At 36.5% G+C, this 26,918-nt stretch overlaps 2 protein-coding genes and 1 long non-coding RNA gene across 6 annotated transcripts; all 3 read left to right on the forward strand.

Annotated features, from left to right (window-relative positions):
• Positions 1–4,449: 4,449 nt before the first annotated feature.
• On the forward strand, positions 4,450–7,883 carry LOC144646470 (uncharacterized). Of its 3 annotated transcripts, none has more exons than XM_078506072.1 (5): positions 4,993–5,042; positions 5,333–5,375; positions 6,185–6,226; positions 7,288–7,433; positions 7,738–7,883. In XM_078506072.1, exons 2-4 carry the CDS (start codon positions 5,369–5,371, stop codon positions 7,407–7,409), a joined length of 171 nt encoding a protein of 56 aa, XP_078362198.1. In that variant the 5' UTR covers positions 4,993–5,042; positions 5,333–5,368; the 3' UTR covers positions 7,410–7,433; positions 7,738–7,883. The 3 variants fall into 3 exon arrangements, with proteins under 3 accessions (XP_078362197.1, XP_078362198.1, XP_078362199.1); XM_078506073.1 differs by having other exon boundaries at positions 4,996–5,057; XM_078506071.1 differs by having other exon boundaries at positions 4,450–5,375.
• Positions 7,884–10,052: 2,169 nt separating this feature from the next.
• On the forward strand, positions 10,053–13,704 carry LOC144645621 (uncharacterized). Of its 2 annotated transcripts, none has more exons than XR_013569311.1 (4): positions 10,053–10,790; positions 11,345–11,389; positions 12,241–12,381; positions 13,490–13,704. It is a non-coding gene; the product is annotated as an uncharacterized LOC144645621 (long non-coding RNA). The 2 variants fall into 2 exon arrangements; XR_013569312.1 differs by having other exon boundaries at positions 10,064–10,778.
• Positions 13,705–16,592: 2,888 nt separating this feature from the next.
• Positions 16,593–19,391, forward strand: LOC144645622 (antimicrobial peptide damicornin-like). The gene is made up of 4 exons (XM_078505187.1): positions 16,593–16,805; positions 17,639–17,686; positions 18,975–19,092; positions 19,210–19,391. The coding sequence occupies exons 1-4, from the start codon at positions 16,703–16,705 to the stop codon at positions 19,211–19,213; spliced, it is 273 nt and encodes a 90-aa protein (XP_078361313.1). The 5' UTR covers positions 16,593–16,702; the 3' UTR covers positions 19,214–19,391.
• Positions 19,392–26,918: the final 7,527 nt, after the last annotated feature.

The following is a 26,918-nucleotide window of genomic DNA, read 5'->3' on the forward strand; positions in this document are numbered from 1 at the left end:
TACTTTGCCGAGGCATCTAATCACTGACCTCAGGATGAGCTCATGTAAGAGATCCCGAAAACCATCCAAATCAGAATGAACTTTGCCATCGATCTGCTTGCTAAATTTAGTTTTGTTCGCTGTCTTTTGTTCTCACACGAGAAAAACAACAGTGCAACATTTTTGCCAACTCCTCTTCATCCATTTTGTGCATCCTATTGGGAACGAAATTCTAGGGATTCATGGGGCTAAAACATTAATTAAGCACTTTGCCACCCACGTCCCCCATTTCGATCTACACAAAGTTGTTGTTGCTGTTGTTATTTTTAAGAGAAAACAAGGGGAAGTTGATTAAATTAAAACCGTCGTCGCCTGCGAGAAGCCAGCGAACTCTTAGAAACTAGACTTTAGTTGGACGCAGTTGTTGTATTTGAAGGAGTAGTTTTCTTTGGACGTCGAACCTAAACTTTTTTGGCATTTTAAAGTCAAAGTTTGAGGTGAATACAGTGTGCGTCAACTGAAGTGGTAGTTTGTTCAATGAAAATGATAATAATAAAAAAATTTTGTTTTGTTCGAAAAATATGGTCAATTACATTGTGGCTTTGCCTTCCGCTACTCGAAACGTTTTGAAAATACCAAACGAAATAATTATACAATTCTTCTATAAAAACTTCACCAATCAGATACCGACATGTGTACAATTCAATGTACAGGGTACAGATTTTAGTTGGTGATTTCGTGGTAAACTCTACCAGCGATCGACGAATGGTCATAGCCAAATTAAAACATTATGGCTGTTCTGACTACTAATTCGTCAAAACTGAACCATTAATCTAACCAAGATCTTAATGATTTTTTAAGAGACATTGTTCTATGTGAAATGCATTTCCTTTAGCTATAGCTCTAGTAATCTCTATGGCGATCAAATCTCAGGATAGACACACCAACTATTTTCTTGTCGGTATCATGTTACTTCCCGTCGACCCTTATCGACGTTTTTAAGAACATAATTAATGTCCACTGCTCTTATGGCAATATTTTTTTGAAATAGATCGTAACTAATGAATTGCAGTCAACTTGCGTCGACTTGAGTGCAAATTTGATCTCGATCAAACTTGAGCGCAAATCGACACAACTCTGACATTATCAGTAAAAACTTGTGGCTACAAGTATTGATTTCGTGTGGCCCGAGCTTAAATCCTACCTTGTTCTTTTCTTTTCGTGTTTCTCGTCGCTTCGCTAAAGTTTCCCTGTAAAATTTGCTTCTTGAAAGCGCCAGATAACGCCGAAGTGCTCAGGCGATTGCCATACAGAGTCCATAAAGGGCACATTAAGAGAAAGAGAAAAGGTCTTATGAAAAGATACCTCGGGTTTAAATATTTTCCCAATTGTTATTAAGTGTCAGAAGTTTGAATTAAGTGTAATGTAAATGGGTATACTCAAAATATTGCTGCCTTTCATAGATAATGTAATACACAGGAAATTGTCCGTGGTAACAGAACATGCGCAAAGCGAAATAATCATGTGAAAATATATCTTGGGTTTTATTGTCTTGCCAAATGTTAGCTTTAAAAATATTGTAATTGACTACTACAGTATAGTATTGTAATACTATGCTCCAAATAAAGCGTTAACTGAAGGCGCTTTCAAGCGAGAATAGGAGATTAAATTTGGGAACCTTGACTGATTTTGCATTTTAATATGGATGGCTAAAAAAATGGAGCCGTGAACAAATGAAACTAATTGAATTACTGTTAATTTACGAACAAGCATATTTTTCTTGGATTTACCGACCTCATTTGTTGAAATGTATATTATATTGACTCAAAAGATATGACACATAATATACAGATTAAGCCAAGCCTAAAAGACTAAAAGCGAAGCTCCACTATTAAGTGTTTGTTGAGCTTGGTGCCGAAAACTTTTCAAAAATAAACCTTTTAAGTTCTCTAATTATTGCGTATTGCAAACAAGAAAATATTGGCAGTAAAGGCTTACTTCCCCTTTTATTTTATTTGTATATTTTCTTACTTTACTTTAATATTCTCTACCCTCTACCCTCTTCCTTTAATTTTCTTTAACCAATAATCCCGAAACTTTCGGTTAGAAAGCAACTGAAACTGTAATTTCTTGGAAAATCCGTTCAGAAATTGTTCTACGTTTTAAGGTAGTGCTTTCATTCCGGTTAGTACGAACCGTCGGAAAATCTTCTACCATTTTTAATTTATTCATTTAAAGTGTATATGACATGAAAAATATTTTCTGCTTATTTGAAAGGCCTTTCGAAATACAGAAGAATGGCGTTTTTCTTTTCGAAATATCTTTTTTTGTTTCAGAGATATTGACGTTTTTGTATTATGCAAATTAGATCAGTGATGACGTCACATGAATTGACTCTAAAAAATGGTAAAATACTGAATAAACAATATCTCTAAAACTATTGAAGCTGTGTTCTTGAAACTTGGCACCACAAATGTGCATCACAAAAGGAACAAAATGACACCCTTAGTATTGTTGCCATAGCAACTCTTTCAGCTCCAGTCTCTCTCTGTCAAAAAGACAAATATCCCCATATCTGACCTCTAAAGTGAGACAAAGGGTCCTGCTTAGAACAGACATAGTTCCCATATTGCCTTAATTCCCACCATTGGTTTGGCTGCGCTAGATGGTTCTTGGTTTAAGACAAAAACTGGGAATTTCAGTTTTTATTGAGACGGCACCAGCGGCAAAACTGTTGTCATGGCAACAGCCCTAAGAGTATCATTTTGTTCCTTTTGTGATGCACATTTGTGGTGCCAAGTTCCAAGAACACTGCTTTAATAGTTTTAGAGATATTGTTTATTAAGTATTTTACCATTTTTTAGAGTCAAATCTTATGACGTCATCACTGATCTAATTTGCATAATACAAAAACGTTAATATCTCTGAAACGAAAAAAGATATTTCGAAAAGAAAAACGCCATTCTTCTGTATTTCAAAAGGCCTTTCAAATAAGCAGAAAATATTTTTCATGTCATATACACTTTAACCCGTTTCCAGTCTCCGACCAATTCAAGAAGAAACAATAACCGGAAACTAATTACAAATGGTGAGCACCATCTCTTTCGGTCAGTTTGCTGATTTTGGGAGGTTTTCCAACTGCATTACTCCAGCAAATGGTAAACACCCAGCGACTGTTGAAACAGTCAATCTGTGGTGGGCAAAGCACATTGCCCTTCAGTAGCGAAACACGAAAATCTTACTCAGCCATGAAATCATCGTGGTCAATGAATTTCAGTAGATAAATTTTATTACCTTCGACCCAGAAAACCTCAATTATAGTCAACGAAGTTATGTGTTTTTGAGGCAATGAATAAGAATAATAAAAAAAAAATAATGCAATCGCTATCTTGGGAAACTTGGAGTTCAAAGGCAAACTGCTGCAAACATACCACACTGAAAACAACCAATTTATTCGACATTTTTAAAGTTCAAAACTGTGGAGAAAAACTGCCAAATCCATGGCGTGACTTACTCAGATTGATTAAACAATTATCAGTAATGTAACTGAGAAATAGGAAAATCATTTTTATCGATATCATTTTTCATTGACCTCAAACAAACTTAATTATAGATATCGAGATCAGTTTGTTAATACGGCATCGAATCATGATAACTTTAAAGAAATACATGTACAAGTTCTCAAATGTTACTTAACATTTGTCATTGAAGAAAAGATAGGTATTGCCATAATTACGATGATTTCACCTTAAACTCCGAAAATACCTGATTCTCTAATGTTTAGCGAATGATATTTGTATAACTGTCAGACTTTCAAAAATTCGATTTGATTACTTGTTGGGTACGTCGCAAAATTCAGCTGTTACTTAATTCTAGACACAACCATTAAAAAATATCACGTCTTGTGGTCAAAAAATAACTTTTGCACACCAATAATTTATAAATAATAAAGTGGCCGATCAGTAAACAGCAATGAATAATTTGTTAATTTACCAATTCTAGAAAATATTTTCACAGCAGGTGAACTGTTTAAAACCAAGTCACGTAACTCATCAACTGTAAAACGCACTCAGTGACAAATAAAAGTGATGTGTCAGAAAAATATATTTTATTTAGATCAAAACAACATAATTAACAACTTTTCAATTTGGAGGCTGAATTTTCTTCTAACGTTACTCTTTATTTGTAATGAATCTTTTTTTTGGACGAAAAGGAGTAATTGCAGTAATCCACCTGTTGAGTTCGAAGTCATCAGTTTCTCTTTCATTGAAATCATAGCTAGTTTTTGAAATGCGGTGGGAATTTAATTTCAATTTTTAATTCAGTTAGATCTTTTCGCGTTATTATAATGTTATCGACAGTTAAACATTTCTCATCTGTTCGCGCGGTTACCGAATTAAAATCGCTGACTTTGCTACCGAAGCCAGGATCCAAACTCACTTACGACGGTGCAATGGTCATGGCACTTAACTGCACTAATTTCGGTTGATCTTCTACTCTCTTTTAATTGTAGCGAGATTTTCCATAGAAAAAATCGATTGGATGCCGGCCTTAAAGGAACTGTATTACTGATTAAACTAAATTTAGGCATGGGAAATGACCATCAAAATCGTTGAAATATGCGAACAACCTCTTAAAACAGTGAAGGAACATTTCAATGACACAGCAAATACGAAGTGAGAAGGTACGGATGGCCAAAAGTGACGAGGATTGAAACGGATTGCGATATGGGATTTTGAAATGTTGTTAGGCTGAACAGTTTTCAAAGTTAATCTTGTTTGTTTGTAACTTTAAATTATAACGCCCAGAAGACACATCTGGTTGCAATGAAGCTATGGTTTTGTCATTTAGATCCATAGAAGTATTTCTTTGCAAACATTAAGTTTAATAGCGAGTATTTGGCAAAACTTAATAAAATAATTAACTTAACTCAGCTGTGACACAGTCCCTTTAATCTTTTTCTTGTTCGTGTTATGAAGATTTTCGTTGTTAAATTTATTTTTTCCTCGCTTTTGATGAACTGGTCGTGAACACGGGCGGGGCTGAGGGCCTCGCGCCAGCAGGTGGGAAATTTTGAGGTAGTCTGCGGTTGTTGCGTTATTTCACTCCCCGGTGATATTTTAATTAAATTAGGACAATCGGGTAAACATATCAGTAAACAGCTGTGAAAAAGCCGTTAAGTTCAAGTATAAAAGAGGTACAAATAAAGGATCGAAATTACAAGTCATTTTAGTCGCCTTAAGTTTTTCTAATTTAAGGTTTAAAGTAAAAGAGTTTGATCGACGCTGCAATGAAATCAGGAAAGATCCTTTTACTCCTCTTGCTTACTGTCACGTTCGTGGCTCTTATGCAGAACACTGCTGCTACAGAATCCGCTTCACTTTTGGATATGCTGAGTGAGTAACATAAGAAAATACGGAAATATTTTTATACAAAACTATTTGAAAGATTTTTACTTAGATAAAGGCAGGTAGAAAGTCAACTGACAAACACAGTGGCTTTGGTTAGAGCTATCCAGATCTTGAAGTTCGGAATGGAGCTGAAACCTTTTTCGGGATCTTTGTGCCTGTTGGGTGCTTAAGAGAGAAATTCAGTTTACTCTCGAAAGGCCTCTCTATACCAGGAAGTCAGGACAGCCCGACAAAATTGCTGTAGGTAGCTTGGTAGCTTGCAATTCACTAGCCGATTCGAACAGTACTCTTAGCTAGCTCTTAGCTAGTCACCGGTCATGCTATAGAAACCAAAGTAAGGAATTTGTTTGCTATTTATCCTAAAGTTTATCATCCATTTTAGTAGAGTGAAAAAACATATTAGGTTTTCTTAAATTAATTTCAAGTAAGAGCATGTCCTTTAAGGAAAATGTAAAAAAAAGGAAAAATTGAAACCGAGTAACCTGGCGAGTGTTATATATCGATGTTTAAACCGTTTTCACCTATCAGGTTTCAGTTTTGAAAAAAATATATTATCTTGACTTGGGGGCCCTAAACGTTTAACTGAAGTTTCAGTGATATGGAAAAAAGGCCCTGACAGTCATTCTATAGAATGTTCCGTTCCTCGTCCCTTGGTGCTCTCCTTCATGAGAACGAAGAAGGAGTGGAAGCCTGGGAAAGAGATCGATAGAAATTCATAACGATGTATGTTAGCACATGGTCATATTCATAGTAAAAGAAAGCTTATTTAATAAAACGCTTCTATATTATAACAGCCACGATGGATGACACGGAGAATGACATGGATTATCCAAGAGGTAAGAAAAAAATTGGCATTCATTCTTCACTGTCTGTTTTTACACCTCATAACGTTGCTCTGCTAGTCGGTGAAGGTAATAGAGCTGGCAACGAATCTTGTTGTCATAAAGAAGTGGAAGAAAAATAAAACTAAAATGACTGCAAAGATTAATGTTGAATTAAGTTAATTAATACGACCAACTACATCTCCATTTCCACACACCTACCCACTCACCCACCCTCAATCACCACCGACTAGAACCACAGAAATTCAAGTCCTACTCTGGGACCCAAAGTCGCGGTAACTTTGGGCGACTTAAGGCGACTTTAGACGATTTTAACTTATTTTGTCCAAAAGTACGGGCGATTTTGGGCGATTTAAGGCGATTTGGGGCGACTTTAGGCGATTTTGAGCGACTTTGGGCGATTTTGAGCGACTTTAGCCAATTTTAGGTGACCTTTTAGGCAATTTTAGGTGACCGACCTAAGTACAGTTGTGGTGTACATGTACATAGGAATCATCATGGCATACCATAAAGCATTTGTTACAGAAAATATTTATACTATCTATAAAACAACTTAGAGCGACTTAGTGTGACTTTAGGCGACTTTGGGCGACTTTGGGCGATTTTGGGTCCCAGAGTAGGCCTAATTCAATTCATAGGCTTTAAACTGTACAGCCTATTTTACAGTTGTCGTTGTTGTTGTTTTATCCCAAACCGTTATCTTTAATTTCGTTATGTTTACAATGTTGGCAAATCATTTTTTTTTTTTGGAAAATGTGAAGGATATTTTATGTATGTCAATTTCTGATATCGTTATGTTCAGAGTCGTTTCACTAGAAGACATATAGGTGCATATTTTAAATTATAATCCTGTCCATTAGTTTTATAATTGTCTTATCCCAATACTGGGACCTTCCCCATGCCAATTCCAACTAACAAAACTTCTTTTGTAAACTAAAACTTCAGGGCTTGCAATGAAAGTTAACACAGTAGTCGGACGATCTGAAAGCTAAGCGTAATGCATTTTTTTCTAAGGCGTCATACAGTTCATACTGTCTTGTAATTTTGATTTGCAGGCTGCACCAATAAATATTCTTTGCTGTTTTGCAAACGTTGGAGAGCATATTGTAGACGCAGTAACAAGAACTATCGCTTCATGGAAAAGAATTGTAAATACACATGTGGTTTGTGTCACTGATACATGCGTAGCGACTGGTCGCAGGTAATCATCCGTTTTAATACCAAGACGATTTGTCCGCTCAGACGATTTGTCCGTCTCAGACGATTTGTCCGTCTCTTGTGTGAAAACGGCCAATCAATCAATTAGTTAGTCGAACCCATTGTGATGGTCTGTCGGTTCGCATGCCACTGATTAAAACGACCCCCTTCCCAGGGCCTTTCCCTTGTAATTTTTCCAAATTACCAAGGGAAAAGCTTTGGGAACGAGGTTGTGATTAAAACTGAAACTGCCGTTTATTATTGTTCTGTTTATATTTTATTATTTTATTTTTTCTGTTAATCGGCAGGTCCCTAGCAGGATTCAGAAACAGCAATGGAAGCTTTAATAAAGCTGTAATAAATAAACTAATAAATAAACTAACAAAATAAAAATCAGCCATATGAAAGAAACGTTCAGTTTTTATCTCTAATATAAAATTTCCCTGAAACAGAAAATTAACCAAACAATTACCCTGTAAAATCGGGGGGAGGGGGGGGGAGAGCGGGGAAGGGGCATAACGCCTCATAGCTAACCGACATAGGCCCGTAGAAATGTATAGTACTATGCTGCAAGATGTCGGTTTCACCAGGTTTCACTAATGGTTCGACTCGTAAAAAATATCCACCGAATACATCGCTTTCTGGTGGATAAGTATTGACAAAAAGTAGACCATCGTTTGAATGAGCAACCTGGGCATGTAATTAACTGATACTCTGTGGCTTCAAAGCGTAAGATGCTTCGCGCGAGAGTAGATGATTTTCAACTCATTTTTAGGCTCGTTATTTATGCTGTACGATTTTGAAATAGCATGTCTGCGTTCCAGAAAACTATTTTCTTTTATTAATCTGAAAAGCTCGTCATTCATATGCTTAAAGCTAAAAAGAGTTTAGCTTATTTGCCTGTTCAGTAAACTGAAAGCCCGTCATCTGTATGTAAGGAGGGGATACCGAGAAAGTACGCTGTTTTTCAACATGTAAACTGTTATACGGGCCTTTTTTCAAAATGTCAAGGGGGGGGGGGGTGGGGGCTAAAGTCCCCCCTCTACCAGGTTCGGCTGTACCTGCTGTCATTGAGATGGCTCTTAACTAATTAAAAGTTAATTAAAATTGACGATGCACGATGACGAGCACGATGATATTTGGACACTACATATCTTAGTATTTATGAATGAATGCGAGCAGCATTTGAGAGTATATTTGTTTACTAACGGCTTCTATGGCCGCCTGTTATTACTTGACTTGCTGATGTTTAGACAAGTTTTAATTCACCTTGAAAGGTGTATATTTACTGAAATCACGCAGGGCATTGTTCTAATCCAACAGACTGCTACTACAGTAATTCAAAGTTGTGTATATCTGCATACATTGCGTGCCTTTCATCCTCCAAATTCGCCTGTTGTTGATTTTCGTTATTTTAGTGGCTTTGAAATTTCATTGCCTTTAATTCTGGCTCTCTAGATAGTATATTTAAACAGATGCATCAATGTAACCTTTTTTCATAGCATATCACCGATGGAAATAATTGCGCGCGAAATTTTTACCAGGTTTAATTATTGAAAAGAAACATAAAAGCGGAACGACCCCGCGTAAATCACTTGACCTATTCCAAATAGATTTTAATCTGCCCACAGTGTGCAAAAAAGAAATGTTTATTCAATAGTCGTCGTATGTACGTTAACACTTTAGAGTACCTAGCTAATTATCACTTTGAAGTCGATAAATTTAAGGAAACTAACCTGGAAATTAACCGCACTTAAACTTTCGAGCTGATAATTATTAAACTGTCGACGTCACACTCGCCAACTAACACAGTCCAACAATATCATAAAAAAAAAACTGAAGCCTTGTTCATACATGATAATTTTAATTAGAAACAGTGCTTGAATGCTTGAACTCGCATATGCTTAAATACTCGCTCACTCGTTTTATGGGGTCGGAATGCGAGTTAATATTAAAAATCTTATATTCATAAACTTTTTCATGCTGCAATTTTTCATGCCACTAACTAAATGCCACTTAATTAGCAAACGCCGTGTATCATTTAAAATTTATTTATTCACCTTATAAATAATAAATAAAATTTTGGCGCCAAAATTTAACGTTATTTTTTCTTTTATACTCCTGGCTCGCCGATCATGTATGTATCTGTCATTTCGATCTGCATTTGACATGGCACTAAATCATGACATTTAATTAAAAAGCGATCAGCCGGACTCGATGTAAATTATCCAATCGCCAAATGCGGTACGTTTTCACGTTTCCATCGAGTTATATCTCTCAAAGTTTAAGGGAAAATTTGCGATTGGATCACTGCACTACTTCCAACATTGCCTCGTTCTCATTCCATACATCACAGTTAGGATATTGTTGTGACGGGCAAAAAAGTATTGCGCGCCTTTTTCCAACCTGAGTCAGTCAACTGTTACAGTACTAAAAACTTAATTTTATCCAAGTATGAAATTTCTGTCACTGATTGTGTTCCTTTACCCTTAACTTACTTGAAGAAAAATCAAAATGGTTACAAAGATACGGAAAGATTAAAATGGCGACATCGTTTTCCCAGATAAATGAATACGGACGAAAACTTAACTATTTTGCTGAGGCTTTAAAAGTGGGATAGAAGTACTTATTAATGTGATATATTAAAATACGACACACTGTTACACTGAAGTTTAATTATTTACTAGGTCAAATGCATGTCAATGACAACTAAGTTCAAAGAATTAAAAACTGCGTGACGCAATTGCTTCCACAATAGTTATCAAATTAATTTTAACAATGTTTTGTTGGGCGAGGAAGTGAACCATAAAACAAGCAATTGAAATTTTTTGAGAGTTATGTCTACAGTAAAAAAAAGGCAAAATGCGCGGGCAAAATATATTATGCCGGTTAGGTTTTAGCGCGCAAACTTTTCCTAAGAAGTATGGCATCAAATTAGCCGTGTCTGTTCTACTTCTATTTTTTGTGACTTAGAAAAAAGAAACAGAACAAAAATTTCAAAGTTACTACGACATCAATGACGAAACAAAGCAACAGTTTAGCTCTATAATAATTACTTCAATGGCGGCCTTTGCAGATCATATAACTTTTGGGATTAGTTGCAGTCGACTGGAATAAAACAACGGTATTGACACTGATTCTTTTGTGCAAATACATATCCCCAGCACACAGTGAAACTGTGTCAGTTGATTAAATCGACCCGTACGCAAAGCATCTCAATTTGGCTGCTAGTTCAAGTTTCGAAATCAACTGAGGGTACCGAAAATGAAAAATACCTGCATCGTTTTCCTGCTACTCCTTTTTGCTGCCTGTTCCACTGCGCGATTTGTATTCCCACGTCGAATTAACGGTGAGGAAATAGGTATTGAATTTAATTTCTATACATTTTAGTCGGGAGACTAGTTAGATGCAGTGTGTTGCTATTTGCAGAAGTAGTTGATTGACTGTACGATTTTTCTGAAATAAAACATTTAAAGATTTTTTTAAGTCTACATTGCTAAAATATGGAATAGTTTCTCCTACAGATCACGTCTTCTAAGTCATTAGCCAATTTAAAAAATCTTTCAGTTGTGAACTCAAGTAACTGGCAACTATATACTCGTTGGATCCGCGCGCTTTTCTTGTTTATAATTTTTTGCACTCAAGTGAGCCGACGTAAACCTTTTTGGCAGTAGTACAGCCACGATATCGAACCATACCCATTATTATAAATGCCCTTGTTAACATTTTTGAGGGTAAATGTAACTTTTCACATTGCAACGAAATTTCTTGAAAAGCGCGCCAAACCTTTGTTCATTTATGCAAAACTAAGCTAGAAAGCAAATTTGTGACGTAAAAAGCATGTTATGCACGGCATGGTAAACATGATGAAAAAACCTTTTTTATAGAAACATTTCTTTCTTTTGAAATTTATAGAAGCGATGATGGATAACACAGAGATTGACGTGGAATATCGGCGTGGTAAGAAAACAATATTAACGACATGAAATTTTTCCCTGGTATATCTAGATATGTCTCCTGCTAGTTTTTCAACGTGCAAAACTCCATTCTGATAGCTAATTGGCGGTTAAGGGAACTAATCGTAAACACCGATGCTTTATACGTCATGAAGACAACAAACTTTGAGGAACAGTTTTTTTTTCATAGACTCCTATCTCCTCCAGAAAAGTCGACAACTTATACATAGGAAGGTACAGCATAGATTTCTCCCAATTATAAGCTTATTTCTCATTGTCGTTCTTTTTCACAACTGTTGTTCAACTTACTAACGGCTTCGTTCCTATTTAGTTTCAATTGTAGATTACAACGAGCTAACTTTATTTTATATCGTTCTGTATTTCATATTGTTCAGAGTCAAAAGACTTCAAAGTAGATATTCTTAATTACAATATTCCGGCCACGAATATTTTTTTAAATAAAAAAAACCCCTCAGCTCCAGAACATGAGGTCCAAGAAATATATTGAACATTGAAAGCTCGCAGTTTGTTTCTGAAAATTTGCGGACTCAGTTCTTAAAAGACAAAGTCCGATGAAAAAAAAAGTAGCAATGGTATATTGCAGTTCCCGAGTTTTGATTGGTTTACAGGCCATGGTATATGAGCTCATATACACACAAACATGGAAGGTGTACGCGTCAGTTCATGAGAACAGCCGGGGAGCTCAAATATTGCAATTATGTGGATGTTTTGTGAAACAATTATTCCACTCGCGCTTGTTGGATATGAGATAGTCATAGCCAATGCATTCTACCATCTCATATCCAACGCGCGCTTGTGAAATAATTGTTGGACATGTTTTTGTTTTATTTTCAGACTGTGCCAACGTAATGAGCTCGATATTTTGCAGTCGGTGGGTAACATATTGTAGGACTTATAGGAACTATCGCTTCATGAGACAGAATTGTGAAGATACATGTGGCTTTTGTCGCCGACCTGCAATATAGGCGTTTAAAGGTAATAATCATCTTTTAATTGTGGAGTCTTATTATAAGTTTTGGCATCATTCAGTTATTTTACTACAACCATCGCTAAAATTAGAAGCCTCTTTGGGCACGCAATCTTTACCGTGAAGATTCCTTAAGAGAATTTTTAATTTGCATAGGTAAAGGCCCAGTAACACGGGTAAGCCATGATTCTCTTTTAACTTGTCTCGCAACATTGCTGAAGTGCCTGAGTTATAAAGTGTTTGCGCGTATTACCTCTCGTGTTGCAACAGGGTCGGTAATACGCAAAACAACTCTTCGCAACTGCAAATGAGGCAACAATGTCAATTGCTGTGAGATGAGTTGACAGAAATTGTTGCCTACTGGGCCTTGAAGGTTAAGACTGCATCCGAGCCTACTGGTCTATTAGGTCGACGCAATATCGCCGGTATCATAGGCCCTATGCAAAAATGGTTGTCATTCGTTTCTGTTGTTTGGTCAAGTTTCTTCAAATGCTTGTTGTGGCACTTAAATATCCCTGAAATATTATGCTATTCTGAGAAGTTTCAGTGTTTTGGGTTAAATGGCTGCAAAGTTATGACTCATTCAAATTTAAGAGATTTGTATGGAAAAAGTCAACCTGGCCTGCCTAGCCTCGCTTTCATGTTTTTGGCAATATAAATGTCCCTGTAACTTCCCATAAGCTAAAAGTATAGCCTTGAAACTTTATACACTGATTTACTTTGACTTCATCTTTAAGTTAAAGTAATTTATTTTTGTTGACAAATTATTCTTCTGGGAGCCGAAAATTAACAGCCGCCATATTTGCATAGGGTCTATAGGCATAAAGCGATTAAGGGTATTTCTACTTCACCTTTATCAGATGGGATGCTACGTCCATAGCAGGGTTCACTTCCCAGTCCCCACTGTGAGAGTACAGTGAGTGACTAGGTGGCTGATTTCAAACATGTATAAAAGTCATAGTGAATTACCGCGAAAAGTGGACATTTATATGTAAAACAGTCCTTATTTATTTTTACGACGGCATGAAAAAAAAAGGAGAAAACCAGTTAGAGTTCGCGAACTACTCTAATATACTGACTAACTAAAACAGATCCTTTCTTCTTTTAATTTTTCAGGCCTGTCGCCTGATTCAAGTACAGCAAATCAGGACATTTTTAGTAGGGTTTCATTTGTCCGATTGGTATTTATGCTGCCGTTCTGGGCTTTACCAACTCGCTCAATGTTGATGTAGATTATAGATAAAGAAGGCTGTGACGTACAAATAAGAAGTAATCGTGTAATAGTTGGCAAGAAAACAGTGTTTAATAAAGGAATACAAAATCAGCAAAATGGGGAAATTTACAGGTTATTATTTTAATAAAATTCATATGATTTTTTTTCTTTATTCCCGTGCATGAAATCGCGCGCGGAATATTGTCTAATAATTATTATATAATAACCTGAATTCTACGCGCATTTTGATTGGTTCATACCTATGATCTATTAGAGTACAGACGCATAGATGACGTCACGCGGTGTGTGACTCGCGCGCGTGATCAGAGTTTATAGTCCAAATCAGATTTTTTTTATATAAAAAAAATATATTTAATTTTTTCGTGGTCTTTTCTTTTATAAAACAAAAAAAAAGTAAAAATGTGTATATAAAACACACACCCCCCCCCCCCCCGCCGGGGCCTTTTTTTTTTTTTTTTTTTTTTTTCTCTTTTCTATAAAAAAAAAAAAAAAAAAAAAAAAAAAATATAATTTATAACGGATCGCGACGAGGCCCTTAGGAATGCGCAAGATAAATCAAACGTTATTTCACAAGTTTTGGTGGAAAGTCTACCGAATTCAGTAATCTGTTTGCGTTGCAAAAATATTGGGAACAGAAACCGTTTTATCATCCAATTTTCTCGTAAAGAAAATCAGTGAAACCGTTGTTCTATCTTTCCCCCCCCCCACCCCCCCCCCCCCAACCCCGCAACTCATCTCCAAATGATCTTCTTTCTCCCAATGGCCACCTTTTATGGGCATAAACTGTCGGCTTTGTTTAGATAAATGTGTCTATCTAAATAGACGATTTATTCCTTTGTTCTTAGTTAAAAAAAAAAACAAACAAACAAACGTGGGACAGATGCCAAACTTCTTGGAAAATGTTTTTGCGCGACATCTTTTCTAGTATAATTATTTTTTACTTGTATTTGTCCTTTAATTCTCATTTTAGGCATAACTCCCGGAATGTTGCTAAAAATCGCGGTTAAAAACGCAAGGGGCGTAACTTCATGGAAAAAAATACTGCGGCTAAGATGGAAATCAATAGCTTTATTTACTTAGTTTTAAGTATTACTTGTGAAGCCTGGAGGCATTTTTTTGGTACAGCCTGCACAAGGTTTTATTTGTTATTAATATTATTGTTTTTGTATCAAACGACAAGACGCTTTATTAGGAGAGTGATAAATTTTAAAACGCAAACAAGTTAGTCAGGGTGGTATCTCTCAGTTTCACTTCTGCTGAAGACGTGCGCGACTTTATAATTGTACACCATGCCCCAACCCCAGTGAAATCACAAGCGCCAATAACTGAATGAAAGATTTTACCCCCAACACCCACTAGCCACAGACTCGCTGAGGTATCGACGTCCCCACTGACCTGCGTTTTAAACCCCTGTGATTTTTTTTCTCCGTTATGAGCAAAATTGCGTCTGAAATAAACAATCTATTATTGTGGTATCTTTTCCTTATTTATTTTTAAACGACAAAAAACCACGGTCACTTCAATTATTAACTACCTTACTGTTACTTATTTTCGCGGGAACTTATTTTCGCGGGAACTTAATTTCGCGAAAATAGAACGGGCATATTTCGCGGGTCTTTAATTTCGCGATTTTTAGAAAATCGCGAAAATTAAGTCCCGCGAAAATAAGTAACAATAAGGTAGACCAAAGCAAATCTTGGAGTTAAAAAGGAAAATACGACGAGGGATTATCAAAAAAAATTGAGCGATAAACTGGCAAGTTTACCATAGAATCCACGATGAAAACAATATGATAACAAATTAATGGTTGGGTTATGGTTATGGTTAGCTGGATTTTTAGAACTTCTAGTTGTTTATTATGCTCCGTTTATTGTTTTTTTTTGTTATGGTTATAATTAAATTAGGTGCACAGTTGCTATCTGGGCCTCCTTTATTTATGTACCTGTCTTTAAGGAACAAAAAGGCTATAGCCTACCGTTGTACGAAAATTAAGGCCGGTGGCACAAATAAAAGTAATTACTACAGCGAGAAATTGAAATTGTTGGAAACCTACTTTCATTCAGAAAACGGCGCACAGCTGACAAACATATCTGAGCGTTTTATTTTAAATTAAAAAATAAGGATGAATGATTAGTGGGCGTTGTTCGACAATTTCTCAGTATAGCCTGAATAATGTCAACGAAACTTTGATACACTGTACATACGACAATTTATGTGTGTTATCTCATATTCTTACGTTCGTTATGCGTTTTTCTGTAATTACTGGATGTTTTAAACTGTGTTTTAGCTGCTTAAGATAATTTCGATTTTCACATGGTTTCCCTTTTGTTAATTGTGCGGTCAAATTAAGCAATTACATATCGACATGACTTCCTTGACAGGTGAATAACATTTGGGATTAACCGAGTAGCGAAAAATAGGGAGGTAAATAACTTCACTATTTGATATAGCCTAGAGAAAGATAGATAATTGAGACGATTGGAAGCAAAGTGGGCGGACCGCCAAAACTGTGAATTGCCCCTCTTGATAAAAAAAAATGTCAAATTAAGCGCGTTTCGCAACCAGAGGATCACTCATTCAATTCCAAATATTTCCGATTTCTTTGGTAGGGGGTCAACTTTTATTGCATTTTTAAGCAAAAATAGGCAATTTCAGTAATTAATTTTGGGTAGCCCACTTCATTCTTGAGCCCCTTAATTGCTTTCTTAAAACAGCAAAGAAAAGCATTTCTAGGTCGTTGTTAGGTAAATGGTTTTAAATATCCTAATTGCTAGGTTTTGATCTCTATCGGAGCCGTGGTAGATACATACAGATTGTGGTCTACTGTGAAAATCAGTTGTTTTTTTGACGCCCCAACTAAATTGTTACTTTCCATAGGAATTAATAAGTATATCACACCAAGCGTGTGGTCCGTGCTGCATGTGAATCAAATACGAGCAAATAAGCAACGACAGCAGCGGGGACACTAATTTGGTTGTTACACGAAGCTGCGCAGAGCTGTAAAAAGGGCAAATTAAACGACAGATGACCATATATTGTCTGCGTTGATTCTGTGAAGAACCAAGTGAAAAGAAACAATAAATCGAGGAGTGTCAATGGAGTCCACTAAAACGCTTCTCCTTCTCTTTCTCGTTCTTGGTTTAGCAATGCGCTTTCCGGAAGCATCTGCTGATTCCAATTCAGTGGAAGAGATTTTGAGTAAGTACCGCAATTTCATTTTTTCTCTTTTGTGTATGAAAAAAAGGATTTTTTTTACGTTTCTATTTGTTGAGCCAAAATATAACCACTCGAGCTGTAAACATACTGTCTTATTGCTGGCATGTACAGAAAACCGGCTAATTTCACATCAGCTGATATTCAATCTAAACTAGCTTCAGTTTTGCTACTTTAATTAAAGAGAAATAACGGTAAGGCAAGCTATTCAATTTAGCTGTTAATTCGCGTGCATTGGCCGAGTTTTCTGAAAATTTTTCAAAATGTTTTGATGGCACGGTCTTTTATACTTTAAAGATATTTGTTTTTCGTTTGAATGTCGTTCTATTGTATTAAAGTTAACAAAATGTATATATTTTTTTAATTTCCTGGTACATCACATTGCTTTTCGCTACACCTAATCCTTTTTTGATCCTCCTCAAAGTTAAACTCTAAATCGAAATGAATTAGTTCCAGCCGGCCTGTGACCGACCCCTCCCAAATGTATAAATCGCACGACGTCGTTTCACGTGGTTTTACTTTCCACGTGATATTGCATGCTGCCCACCCTGGATGACGTCACTCGGTCACGAAATTCAATTGTGTATATTTTAACAATTGGTAAAACACTAAACAAAATCTTTAAATCTGTTAAGATGAGGGTTCTCTGGTGCATACGAACCATTTTGACCCAGGAATGACGCAAGACAACATGAACGATCAGTACGACCCGAATTTCTCTATAAACAAGGAATCTATATAATGAAATACTTCTTGGTGCCGTTTCTTTCACGATTATGGGGTATTTAACTAATTTTTCATATTTTTATTTTCTCTAGGCGAACCTGCTGAGGAGGCTCTATCAGCTGACCGTCGCGGCCTTCCACGTTAGTAAAACTTATTTTCGTATAGCATTTAACCCCAAGGGAAGCAGACAGTTTTACTTTTATGCTATGATAGAATGATACCAGTCACAAGTCATTTTGATGCACAAATTTACCTTCATAAGGAAAGTTCGAAACTTACTTTCATTGAAGAAAATGATTGCTTCGTCCTTCTTTTGTTTTCCGTATAGTCGAGCAGGTAAAACACCCCGACCCGGCTTAATTAATGTAAACTATCCTCTGAATCAAATTTGGAAAACTGACGTTTCGAACGGCAGCCATTGAAGCTCTTCGGATATCCTCGTATTTTTTACTCGACAGTTAAGAATGGCTGGGTTTAAGACAGAAAACGAACAAAGATGCACATTTCATGGGAAGCAGGGATGGCCCACTGGTGAGATCGCTCACCTCACACGAATTCGAATGTGGACTGGGTTCAAATCCTGGACCCGGCGTCATATGTGGGTTGAGTTTGTTGTTGATTCTCGTCCTTACTCAGAGGGTTTTTCTCCAGGTTCTTCGGTTTTCCACTCTCCACAAAACCAACACTTCCAAATTTCATTTCGATCAGATTAAATACACTGCCCCATAGCTTCTAGCTTTAAATCCAACCGTGTCTAAATAAAGGTAATATATTTATTTTATATTTACTACCTTCAACAGATAAGGGCTGATTTTAAAGATATGTACTGCCTCCATAGGCTTCACTGCAAGCACAAGAAATTGAACAAAAAGAGCTGTGTTAGCTAACTCATCCATCCATCCATCATCCATGCAGTCATTCATTCATTAATATTCATTCATTAATTTATTTAATCGTTCATTCATTCATTCATTCATTCCTTCCTTCCTTCCCTCTTTCCTTCCTTCCTTCCTTCCTTCTGGCCTACATTCATTTATTCATTCATTCATATTCATCCATTCATTCATCACTTCTGTAACCCCTCTTTCCATTCCTCCTTGCCTACATTCAACATCCATCCATGCATTCATTCATTCATCCATCCATCAATCCATTCATTCATTCATTCATTCATTCATTCATTCATTCATTCATTCATTTTTTCATTCATTCATTCATTCATTCATTCATTCCTTCCTTCTTTCATCCATCCATTCATTCATTCATTCATTCATTCATTCTTCCTTCCTTCCCTCATTCATCCATTCATTCTGTCTGTCTTTGGCTTCGTCCACCCATCTATTCATGCAGTAATTGCAATGTCAACCAACTATATCATGTTATCTGACGTTTGTATATCACTGCTTCATTCCTTGCGTTTTGTTTTAGACTGCTCTGACACATTCTCAAAAGGATTTTGCAGAAGATTCAGACATTTTTGTGCTGCTACAAACAGCAATGGCTTTCTGATGAGAACCAAATGCGACTTTTCCTGTGGCTGCATGCGGTAAGAAATGCACCGATTTCTTAATGACCAACATCTCAACTTCAGGCGGCTTATTGTTCTTGATTGATTTCGTTGTAAACAAAGCTAAAGTATTATTTCTGTATTATTTTGTTGCAGGTAAAATGGATGCCAATTTGTGTTTCCTGAAGTAAAGACGAAATACAAGTTTCTAACCAGAAGTTGATTGTTCGTCTCGAATTTAAAAGGAATCGTTCAATACTCAATCTGATATAATTTGAGTTTCTTGAATGAAAATGCGATGAAATAAAGAGCTGTTAGAGCACAGTTGTCGACATTAACTTTGCGTGCGAATGTCATGGTGATGTAGCTTTGTACACGGTCCACATTCGTTAGTTGTGGAGTTCCGTAATCCTTGTTTCTGAAAAGAGGGTCCTGATGGGGTAAAATGGGAGCTGGGATTTGCCTCTTTTTGGGCTGGGAAAATGGGATTCGTGCACTGGGACTGGGATTTTACCACTGGGAATGGGACAAACACTTTGGAAAATGGGAATGGGATTTCTCTTCCTTGTGAGACTTGCTAGTCTCTGACTCTATATATAATTTCCCCGCATAATTTTACACAAATACTCGAATTATCCTACTTTGATGACACGAAAAAGTCAGCATTTTTCCAGGCTTTACGCTGCGGTCATATCATGTCCGTGATCAGTGGTTTGTTTAAATAGAGAATACATGGAGAATATATGGTCGTGCGAAGATATGAAATTATCTTCTATTGTTCAACTCCATGGCTCACGAGTGAGCATAGCGAACGAGTGAGATATCGATTTGAACACGAGAAGATAAATTTCATATCTCCAAGTAACCATGTATTATTTTTTTTATTTTATAAACCTACCAATAACGAGGTTTTTAATGATCATTCCCAAGATTTCCTACCATTTCCGAAGATTTTCAAACTGTTGACCGAAGGTCATACGAATGTTTCCGAACTTTTCCTTAGATTTCCGAATTATTATCGATAAACTTTGGCGCATTCACCTTTGAAACATGGCAAACTTGTCAGCACGTGATTGGTGACATCGTAATTCAAGTGATGTTCTGACTGATTTTTATGAAGTTGATCAAAGTCTTAGTGGTGTGAACGGTGAATATGACAAGAATTTTGTCTTTATTTTGATTTTGAAACTACAGAGATGATTAGTGATGCAGAATCTGTAATACTCGATGAGGAAACTTCACAAGATACTGGTGTCATTAATGATCAACTTAGAATAAAGTACGCAGAATACAATATGCTTCCTATGTGTGTTGAGCAAGCGGATGATGTTGCTTTTACATTAGACAAACTTGTCAAACAAGGCAAAATACCAAAAATGGGATTCTCCATAAGTACCTTCAAAGATTCCTGCAAGTGTATGTATCCCCATCAGAATATTCGTGGGATCCTGAAGTCATAGAGTTTTTCAAATCTCTGAAATAGCTTGGTGGTCAGAATACAGTCAATATGATAAGAGGTCCCATGTGGCATAGAATGGGAAAAGGGGGTGTCTTTACCCCAGAACCGATGAAGCCAAATTTATAGTCCTTATATGCACAGGTTTTTAACCTGTACGTATGGGAATAGGATTTCTTGTTTATGAACTGGGATTTGGACCAAAATAAGGCTGGGAACTGGGATTTGAAGCCTGGGAACTGGGATTTAGACGAAAATTGGGCTGGGAACTGGGATTTAGGACCCCCCTTCAGGACCCTCTGAAAAGCGCGGTCGGCTTATGGTTAGCGTGTTGGACTCGGCCCCAGCGGTCTGGGTTCTAGCGCTGGCCAAGGTCACTGTGTTGAGTTCTTGGCGCGCAAGCCACTCTGCTTTCACTGTTTCACTCTCCACCCTAGAGTATTGGTATCAGCGAACTCTAAGATCAACTTGAAAAAAATGCTAAAAGCCCTCACTAATGAATGGTTTTGTGAAAAGAGTACGAACCCTCTTTAATTTAATTAGATCGCAATTGTAAACTTTTGGATACTTTTCGCATCTAACCGTATTACTGAGAATAGATGGCATCTGCAAAGAGACTTATGTATTACCAGAACTAAACCTGTTGACCAATCACAGCCGACTAGTTCTAGATATGCAAATTATTATGCCGCATGTTGAAAAACTGGAGGCACTGTAAGTACATGTGGTGAAAGACAATAGCATTCTGAGCGATAATAAGCCAGACAACATTCAATATCGATTAAGTAGAGGATGCTTTGAGCAAACTATTTGCGTAAAGCACTTCGATGTCTTGTCGATCAACGGCACAGAAGCTTTATATTTGTTTCTACGGTCTACTTTTTTTTCAGTTCTTTTTGTTTAGAGTGCAAACATCTTTAAGTCAACTCGGTTCTTCCACCGTCCCGACTTGTTTCTTCTTGTGTGTTATTGTTCTCCAGACTTTTGACGTATTCTTCTACCGAAAAATCGTAGGTATTTCTCTTATGTTTTTCGAGGAAATGTAAAGAAAAATGCCATTGTGGAAAACAAAATTTTGCTCCGCAAAACGCCACCAGTCAGCCTTGAATGACGGAGAAACTTCAGCTTGCATGTTACAACTCACACGTTAAAAAACATGATACACGCCTCCTGTTTGGACGTTTCTTTTTTCTCACATTAAAAAAGCGATACGCGCCATTTTATTGGCCGGTTTACATCGGTCTGAGAACGAAAATTTACCTTGTGGCTTCCCGGTGGGTAAAGTCTCAGTATTTTTATAATAAATAGCAATACTCCAAGTCCCCGTACGCTACAGAAACCGGGAAAACTTTGTTGCGCAGACCGTAACCTTTACCATGTTGTTTTAATGGTCGAAAAAGAGATCGAAGAGGGATCTCCATGTTTCCATGAGAATTCGATAATGTTATCAAGTTTCTTACTGTCAGCCTATGTTAAAAACGTTAGGGATAATAAACGCGAAAGTAAGGGCAGGACGATGACACGCAAGATTCGAATACAAAAATAATTACCCGCAGCCAATTAGAATAAGAACGCTGAATAATTTTAAAAATAAACCCTTTACGTTACCTACCGCGAGATACGAAGCTGTCTGTGAAGACCAGAAGGGTCGTTAAGCCGCTTTGAGCTACTGAACGTCGTCAAATTTAGTTCACAACCGCGCAAAAACGTATACGTTTAAAGAACCGTGTTGATATTTGAAGTTGGTTTCGGTTTTGACGTCCATTGTGGTCGTTGTACATGGAGGCTGGTTTAATGAAACGATCATTTTCTTTTCAACGCTTAAACTCCAACCGTCTATTTCAATAGATAAATTTAAGAACATGCCACAGCGTACATGAATGCAAATCAAATGCAAGCAGCTTAGTAAGTAACGCCAACAGCGGGGACACTAATTTCGGTGGAACACGAAGCTGTGTAGAGCTGTAGAAAGGTTACTGAATTTAACGGACAGATGGGCAAAAACCAATTTGTGTGCTGTTTCTGTCAAAAACCAAGTAGAAAATCATCAGGGAAGATTGTTTATGGGGTCTTCTATAAAATTTCACCTATTTTTGTTCGTTCTCGGTTTAAAGGTGCGTTGTCAGAAAACGTTTGCTGATTCCAATTCTGTGGAAGTTATTTTGAGTAAGTATCAGTGACAAAAAGTAGCAGATTCGTAAACCCTTTTAAAACTAATTAATATTGCCACATTCTCATCATGAAGATCCCCAAGGAAGGGAACGGAGAAAGACTCACCCATTGCGACTATCGGGCACGAAAGAAAGCATATGCCATTTCAACTATTTTTTTTTTAATATTTGTAATGCACGGCTCTGTTCAATTTAACCGACAAAAAACACACCCATCCATTAAATTTTGGGCAAACGGGCGCGACAAGTTAAAAGTTAAGCACATAAATGAATTTTTATTGACATAACGCCGGGCAAATAGTTTCTATTGAACAGTAATTTTTTTATAGCGTGTGTGCATGTGCGCGTGTTGTTTTTCTTAAGAAAAAAAGAGAAAAAGCCAATCGGCGAATTTATCTCGTGGGCGGTTCATCTCTAAGGGACTGGTTTGCAAACAATCAGACCGCTCGAGGAATCAATCTGCATAGAAAGCTTTTTCATCACGAAGTAGTCAATGCTATGTAGATAATAGCTAAAAGGTAAAGTGGAAATGGACGACAACTCGGTTTTATCGCAAATGCAGAATTTTGATAAACAGTTCACGCAACGTAATGGTGGTTGAAAACTAGGCATACACACTCAACTGAGAGAAACATTGAAATAATGAAAATGAAGTACTTTCCAGTGTTTGAATTGCTTAAACGCCTGCGCTATTCAGAATAATTTATACATAAAAGGCATGGTCTTCTTTTAAATCGAAATCAGCGGCAACCAGATTCAAAGTTATTAACAATCAGCTCTTTTTTACCGCCTAAAAATTATTAAGGTCACTAATTCAATTCTCAATCTTGCAAAATTAAGACTGATCGTTGAAGGGAAAAAAGGGAAACTGATGATATTAACATTTAATCAAGCTTGGAATGGGAGGGGGTAGGGTGTAAAAGAACATAACAAAAAGGTAACAGAATCCATTTTTAAGGAGTGGGTGAAATTCAAAATACGAATTATTATTTTTTATTATTATTATTAGTGTTATTAATAATGCATTACTTTTGTACCGATAACTAAACACATCTTTTCTGCACAAACGAGTGCGACAACTTAAATGTTTAAGCACATGCATGAATTTTTAAAGCCACTATTTTACCTGCTAGTTATAACGGTAGAAAGCTTTCTACTTAACCGTAAACACTTTTCTAATGTGTGTGCTATTTATTATTATTTTTAAGACAAAAAAGGCAAAGTGGGCGAAATGAACTCGTGGGCGACTTATTCTAGTCGTCTGTTTTGCAAAATTCGGACCGCTTGGGGAAACAATCTATAAAGAAAGCTTTTTCCATCACGGAATAGAACACCGATGTAATAAATTGGTTCAATAAACGATAATAGTTAAGACCTAAAGTGGTAATAGCAAATCAAATTGATTAGTTACGGTTAGTCAGAACACTGTCGCTCCTTTGTGGAAAAGGACGTCCACTCATGATCAAGATTGGACAAAACTCGGTTTTATCGCAAATGCAGAATTTTGAAACGCTGTTCACCCAACGTGAGAACTAAATGGCGGTTGCAAACTAGACATACGCACACTTAAGGCCGTAAAATTGAAATTATAAAAAATTGCTTTCTAGTGTGCTGAAATTGCTTAAACGCCTCTGGGCAAAGAATACCAATCAAATTGTTTTTAATTATGATTAATTTTTTTTATATTTAATTTAAGATTCGATTGTAATGAAGTAAGTTTCGTGCTGCAATTTTCAGTTTGTACGCGCTTCTCAGAAGATATACAGAAGCGTGGTCTTCCCTCAATCGAAATCAGCGAGCAATCAGCTCCATTTCATGTCCATTTTTAATAACTAATCATATGGTTCTTAAAAGACCTCAAAGTGCGTACCCTCAGCGGGCAGATGCGAAGGAGGGTTTTTCTGTGTAAAATTGCTTTCAAACTGCACTCCGAGAGTCATCTATAGAACGCTCGAGAAATTTAAACAATTTTGAATTAACTAGCGTTCACTTATTTGTTGATAATTAATACCCGCAACTAACACGAAAGGCTTGAATCCTTTCCAGCACTCAATTTAAGTTTACTGAAACAACACAACAAATTGCACTTTCAATTGCAATTCGAAGACATTATTAGCAGATGCTCGTTTGTATTTTCTGTCTAGGTGTTATAACTTGAAACATCTGGCTTTTGCCGTCTTGTAAAATTAATATTATCGTGTTTTTGGTAAAGCATTACGTCATACTAGTGCAAATGGACCAATCAGAAACAATTGTAAGAAGTCGAACTGCACAATTACATTTAAACAAATTAATTTTTGCCTCAAAACAGCAAGCTCTTTCCAATATATTATTTAGTACGGTAATTGCTTTTCTTTTTTCCTTTCTGTCATTACATTGCGCTTGTAAAGAAAATTTATTACAACGTTTCAGTTCAGTTCAGGTCAAAACAGTACTTATGAACTTTGAGTGTAAGCACTTCGGGCTGGAAAAGTCATCTGTCAATGCATCGATTTCAACCCGTGGGAAAATACAAGCTGTAACTCCCAGGCTGTTGATTCAGTGTGTTGTGCATTGTGGATAATATATGTTCGTAATAAACACGACAATGTTGATACTCTTACTGATGTTGCTTAATTCGCCCAAAATGATAAAAATATATATATTTCAATAAAGCCGGTAAAGGGAATTTCTTAGGGGCGGTATGTCTTTGACTGCTTCTTTTTCTATGTTATTAATCTCGCCCACATTTCCGCATTTTCTCTATTGAAGTGGTTTGGCTTCATTAAACGAAGATTGTTACTTTCAAAGCTTTTTTTTCATCCGGTACTGTCAGCCTTTAATCTAGAAGATTGCATTTTCTCCAATGAAGTGGTTTGGCTTCATTAAACGAATATTGCTACTTTAAAAACCCTTTTTCTTATTTCATCCGGTTGCCAGTCTTTAATCAGGAAAATCCATATTTTTATTTTGAATTTTATGCCCAAATTTAAAATTCGAGACAAACTAATTCCCGTGTATTTCCATCAGTGTTTTATGGAGGCCTTTAAGATGTTTCGTCTAAAATGAGGTTCTTTGAAACCTAAATGTACCTTAATTTTTCCCACACTTTGACTGTTCAATGCATGCAAACTGAACGCTGATGAGCTAAAGTGTTGATTTCATTTAAACTAACTGAAAATTAACCCAAAAACGAATTTGAAGCTCATTCCGAAGTGTTGATTGCGTTTCAGCTAAAACTAAACCAAGAAAAACGTCTTTGAAGCCATCTCAAGTCAAACATTTTGCAGTTTTGTATTCTCAAATGCTACACTTGATCTCTGTGACATATCTCGATTAACTTCCCCAGGTTCGCCCACTCTCTGTGGTATTTGTGCGAAATCAGCTTGGATAAATATTTATTCGTTTTCGGTAATTCACACATTTATTTACCCCAAATCGACACGATTCTTTAAAATACGTTGTTTAAAACAATTGCTTTACATTTAAACCATTTCTGTTTTCAAAAGAGAAAAAAGTATTGTGTATTTTGTTTTATCAAAAATCCCACGTTGCGAGCAATTAATCAAAGTGCCTCTTCTCTCGTGCTTCGGATTTAAGCTCCACATGAAAATGAAAAAAAACAAATATTATCTACTATGTCGCCGCAGGACCACAAATGGTTTCTTATCATCTTCTATACAAAAATCTTTCTCATTCAGTGTTAATGTAGATCCAAACTTGCTCATTTAAGGTTCAGAGCCAGTAAACCACTAGAACAGCTACAGATAGCATTTTATTGTAGAATTGTAGAATCTTCGAGATTCATCAACAATTCTTTCTTTAAAAATTCAAAGTTAAGAATGGCTCTTGAAAATTAAAGGATTTTTTTTAATTGTTTTAACTAGAAAAACCCAAATAAAATATGCATGACAAAATTATTAGGGGATATACATGTCAAACCTTCTGCTAAGATAAGCATGTCAGATTAAAAAAAGCATTTGTTCTTTTTTTTCTGTTCAAAATAGTAAGCTTTTACTTATCATATTTAGGGCGTTATTAGTAAAGTTTCTTCTCTTGCCCTTCGGATTGGCGCGCGCAAGCCAAGGATGTGAATAAAATTGTAATGAAAAATTGTAAAGCGCTCAAATTGAAAGAAACCAGATGGAACTTTTATGACGTGAATGATCAAAACCAAATCACATTGGCTGGCTTACTGTGTGATATGATATTTATCGCCCGGCAACCCAGACATCACTCAAGTCAACGGGGGAGAGTTG

The sequence above is a fragment of the Oculina patagonica genome, chromosome 3 (assembly GCF_052425735.1).
Source record: "Oculina patagonica isolate OP01 chromosome 3, crgOcupat, whole genome shotgun sequence".
NCBI classification, from domain to species: domain Eukaryota; kingdom Metazoa; phylum Cnidaria; class Anthozoa; order Scleractinia; family Oculinidae; genus Oculina; species Oculina patagonica.